The 5,357-nt window shown below is 37.5% G+C and overlaps 1 protein-coding gene across 1 annotated transcript; it reads left to right on the forward strand.

Moving 5' to 3' along the window:
- Positions 1-259: 259 nt before the first annotated feature.
- On the forward strand, positions 260-4,687 carry LOC121414982 (G-protein coupled receptor 54-like). The gene is made up of 3 exons (XM_041608025.1): positions 260-925; positions 1,414-1,549; positions 3,110-4,687. The coding sequence occupies exons 1-3, from the start codon at positions 554-556 to the stop codon at positions 3,682-3,684; spliced, it is 1,083 nt and encodes a 360-aa protein (XP_041463959.1). The 5' UTR covers positions 260-553; the 3' UTR covers positions 3,685-4,687.
- The last annotated feature ends 670 nt before the right edge of the window (positions 4,688-5,357 follow it).

The following is a 5,357-nucleotide window of genomic DNA, read 5'->3' on the forward strand; positions in this document are numbered from 1 at the left end:
GCTAGGTTGGGTGCTTGTTCTCCCCCCCGTCGGTACGCCACGGAGTAATAAGAAAGTTATGCTTGTTTAAACAATGATATTCAGAATAAAAATCTTCACCTATTGACTTGTCTGATGTTTCTTTATTCCCTTGATAAACAACTTTATATTTGGATTGTTCTTCATAATCGTTCTATCCGTCTCTCTCTCTCTCTCTATCATGCAGCGGGCAGCCTCATCAAATGAACCAGATCGAATTTTATATGGCTTCTCTACTGCTGATCTGACCAATGAATTATCGTAGAATTATGCTTTGCGATTGGCCAGCTACTTCAATAAATGACACAGACAATCTGCAGTCACCGACATATGTGGACTCTCTTGTCGCAGTTGGCTCTGGTCAAAGACTTCAGCGTCTGTCGCAACCAACCTGTACTTCATCACCCTTCACCAGATATCCTAACACCCCAGATTATTTGTTAAACAACCCATCAGGAAGAGTTCCTAGATTTTCCATTTCGCCGTAGTCTTGCCAGTCATAGTGGTCAAATTTCTATGCCAAGTTCCAGTGATCATGACGAGAATGGATGTGGCGATGGACTACCCCGACACCCAGGGTTTCAACGACAGCGAGCTGGAGTCATTTTCCTCAATCTACTATTACATCTACAACGATACCAAGGTGTCGTCAAAATGGAATGAGATGATGACAGTACTTTACGTCACTCTCCCTATTCTTCTAGCAGTCATTGGTATTATTGGAAACTCCACCGTCATGTATATCATATTCAAACACAGAGACATGCAAACTGTGACCAACTATTTCCTGGCAAATTTGGCAGCTACAGATGTGGCCATGTTGACATTATGTGCCATTCCTTCAGCCATTGCTATAATCATAGAGATACCTCTTAGTGTCTGCAAAGGAATCAATTATATCATGTTTGTATGTCAAATTCTTAATATTAGTAGATAAGATAAGATAGAATAGATTTTTGTTGTCTCCGGTAAAAAAAAGAGAAAAAGCAGAGGATGAATACAAAAGTACAGGTAGAGAAGTAAAGTGGCGAGAATCAGAGACAGAAAGAGGGCATTGAAAAACAGGGAAGTAGAAGGTTATCTTACTCAAACAACACGCCTTACGTTATTATCTATGTTGCTTTGTTGTTGCCATTAATTATATTTTTATATGAAGGTATGAAGCTATATATGATATCATAAATAAGGTTAGGTTTCCGAAATAAGTGGCCTAATACAAATATTTTGACTCTATAGACAGACCTAAGTAACATTAGCATTTTTTTTGGGGGGGTATACGTGAAGAAATTCGAATACAGCAAACATATCGATCTTCTTTGACCTGGATTAAATACATGATTAAGCCACCGCGTCTTGATTTAGTTTTCATATCCATGTGATATCTCATTTTATTAGGCGACTGTTCAAGCAACGTGCCTCACGCTAACAGCAATGACGATTGACCGTTACAACCTGATTGTCCACGCTGTCAAATCTAGGAAAACAAGAACCATCAGAAAAACCGTCATCACAAATATTTTCATCTGGGCAGGTATACAAATTATTTTTTCTTAATTATAGCTTTTTTTTAATTGTTGATACTAATTGCATTCATATTTTGTGACTTATTTTTAAACGTATTACAACATTGTGGGATTGTGATCCCACAATGTAATCTGTAACTACAACAGTCATATCTTCAAAGATGAAAGGTTGAGTGAAAACATATCAAGATTCGTCAATAAATAATACCTCAATGAATGAAATTGGAATTGAAAATCATGATTACGTAACAGTTGGGCGGGCAACAAAAAATCCAACCAGTAATTTCCAAGAATTCCAATTTAGATATTATTTGCAATTTACACAAGATTGGCCTAGTTCAGACGCGTGGGATCCTTATTCGGGTAATATTACTCTATGAATGGATTAAAATTCCAAAGATATTTCTCTAATCACGATCTTATAAGTTTTTCATCCTTGAAACCAGAAAGAGTATATTGGTTTGGGGGAGGTCTGAGTCACTTTTTCATACGGGCACTAATCCGATCATTCCTCTTACTGGGGTACCTCCGACCATGGACCCACTGATGTATTAGGTACATGCTCCGACCAAAACAGTGTTCAGCTTGGTTGTGATATTATTTTAATCCATGCATCATCAGAGCTGTCATTTGGGGATTTCCATCCCAACATTTTTATAATTTGGAGGTTTTTAGAAACCTTTGGGAATGAACATAAATATTTAGGAATTGAGATAAATTTGGGGATTTTCATCCATTTTAGGGAATTTTTGACGGTTTTGGTGAAGAGTAGTAAGATTCGTTATTTTAAGTAATATATGCTAATAGTATGCGATCTACTGTAGATAGTTAATGCTTAGAATGTTCCTCAGGGCCCTTCCTGTGCAATTCTACCAATGAATTAAATCGTTTCAATACATCCTTTATGCAATAAACTGAATTTAGTTGTACGATACAATGGTAGTGTTGCAAATGTACATTCCATCGAGACCTAAAAAAAGGGAAAAAAATGCCTTGGTGTAAAAAAAAAACAACGAGGACACATTAAAAATTAGTTTTGGGCAATAACCAGTCCTCAGAAATTAATGTGATTTGAAATATTTTGGGAATTGGGGTACAATTTTCTAAAGGATTTTTCAAGTGCCTTTTGTGGATTTTCTTCATCTTGGACCTGGTGGGTGTTTCATAAAGCTGTTCGTAAGATACAAATTACTTTACGCACGACTGGTGATCCTTTCTTGTGCTATGTGATATCCCTATGTCAATGAGTTGTAACCTAAGAACATGTTCCAGTCGTGCGTAACTTTACGAACAGCTTTATGAAACACCCACCTGGCAACACTGTGCATGATATAATTTTACTCCGACTAGGATCCTACGCAATGAGGCTATCAGCGTTTATCCGGTCCCTTCGGAACATTCCTCCTTTGCGTATACACAATTCCACCCTCCCACACGCCATGTCATACACAATCCATTACAGATATATCAAAAGCAATATTATAAATGCGTTTCCGTAACTATTTTGGATAAATTCTGTATGCCTATTGACATGCCTCTAAACAAACTTTTTTAATGTCATTCTCCAGGGTCTTTTCTTCTTCAAGCTCCTGTTGCAACGTCCTCAACCATAACAGAGTATGGGAAATGCATGACTATCTTTGCTACAAGGAGCGGGTCTAATGCTTTCCATATTTTCAACACGCTGAGTATGTATGTGCTGCCTTTGACTATCATCCTCGTTTGCTATGTCAATATATTGGTCCAAGTATGGCGAAAAGCCACCCAAGGTACGGAGAGTGCTCAAGCCCAAGAACGCTCCATCCGTCGCAAGAGAAAGATAACTCGAATGGTTTTCATCATTGTCCTTCTATTTGCCATATGTTGGTTACCCACGCACGTAATCCGTTTGTGGGAAGAATTTGACTCTGGTTTCCATATAAAAGCCGATAATGCTTACTTCGATTTTGCAAACCTTATCGCCTTCTGTCTCGTCTATGCCAGCTCCTGCGTAAACCCATTCGTGTACGCCTTCAAGACAACCAGTTTCAAGAAACACTTCAAGAAATTGTTTGCGTCTTGCTGTCATTCAGCCCAAAGTGCTATGGGATCTGTCAGTACCTTTAAGCTGTCTAAGTTTACCCGAGATGATGAGTCTATCTAGCACAAGAACGAAATTCCACTCTTCAAACGCAAGTCCAAAACACTTTTTTAGATATTCCAATCATGCAGTTAGTAACTGCATACAGGTTATAACTGAAAATCAAACAACTGCAAACATTAGTTTCTTGCAAACGAGGTTGTGCAATTCGTGTGCGAGCACAAAAAACCCTTATTTTGTATTTGAAATGTTCACGATGAACAAGCATGTACACCGGGACATCTGACACAACAATGCCTTAATTTTGTCAATTTGAAGATTCTATATTTTGAGTGTATATGATGTTTTGTCAAACTGTAAACCTATTCATCTCTATTTCGCACTCGTATGCGAAGCTTTATTGCTCTGTATGTTGTACATTGTCTGATTTAAAAAAAAATCTATAAGAGTTGTATACAACAATCATTTTGTCACACGTAATCATCCAAAGTTCCTTCGTTCAGTCTATATCTTTCGGGTGTATGTTGGTTCAAAAGAAAAACCATGCGAAGCTTAATATTTAATATGTGGATGGAATGTAATAAAAGCCTGTTAGTAGCAAAATAAGTTTATTAATGTATTATGTAACCACAATTTCTTACTTTTTAGTTGTCAATTTCGATGGATACAAACTGATTCAATGATTGCAAGGGGACATCTCGAATTGTGCGTCTGAATAACAGAGCGTATATAGCGTATATCGTCGTAAGCCGGTTTTCAATTTTTCCACCTTCACGCTCATGGTCACGATAGCGGATGATTCCAGATGCTGATTTTAAGTCGAAAGAGCGGACGAATAATACTAATGACTGGCATAATCTCTGTCCATCGAGACCTCTCGCATTGTCTCGTGTTCACCATTAACATATATTGTAAGGCTTCGCTCATTCATGTCATTAGCATGAAGGGAAACATTAAAAAAGTCAAAAGGTTACATAAAAACATGAAAGAAAATAAAATATCCTGTTAAGTCGACAATACACATATACATTTATTAAAAACCCTCTTTGAGTAAAGAGCTTTTTTTGCAGCGGGTTTTTTTTCGGGGGGTCCTTTTTTATTTTGTCTCTCTGTTCGAAATGATGAAATATTTACGGAGGAAACGGGTATTAAATAAGAGTACTAAATAAATTGATGATGATGCAAATTTGGCCATATTGGCCGCTTGTGTTGTATGCTGAGAGAGATGGAATAGTATTGGTGGACGAGGCTTTTTTTTCTCTCTCTCTCTTTCTTCGAATATTTTTCCGTCCAGGGTACCCGAGGTATGGTTTTATTTGTTCACCGTAATTGACTTTCATGAGAATATAACACACCAACTAAGGCTGTTCAACTATTAAAAATTGAAATACGATAGAAATTGTCGTGACATTCTTCGTGAACATAAAAAAAAATCCGCATACATTCGTATTTCCGAAGCTTCGTTATTCCGAAGGTACGGATATTCCGAAGGTTCGTATTTCCGAAGGTTCGTATTTCCGAAGGTTCGTAATTCCGAAGGATCGTTAGTCCAAAAACGAAATGAGGTTCGAAATTCCGAAGGTTCGTTAGTCCGAAAACAGATTGAGGTTCGTAATTCCTAAGGTTCGTTAATCCAAAAACAAAATGAGGTTCGTAATTCCGAAGGTTCGTTAGACTGAAAACATAGTGAGGTTCGTAATTCCTAAGGTTCGTTAATCCGAAAACGAAATGAGGTT

Source organism: Lytechinus variegatus, chromosome 5 (assembly GCF_018143015.1).
Source record: "Lytechinus variegatus isolate NC3 chromosome 5, Lvar_3.0, whole genome shotgun sequence".
NCBI classification, from domain to species: domain Eukaryota; kingdom Metazoa; phylum Echinodermata; class Echinoidea; order Temnopleuroida; family Toxopneustidae; genus Lytechinus; species Lytechinus variegatus.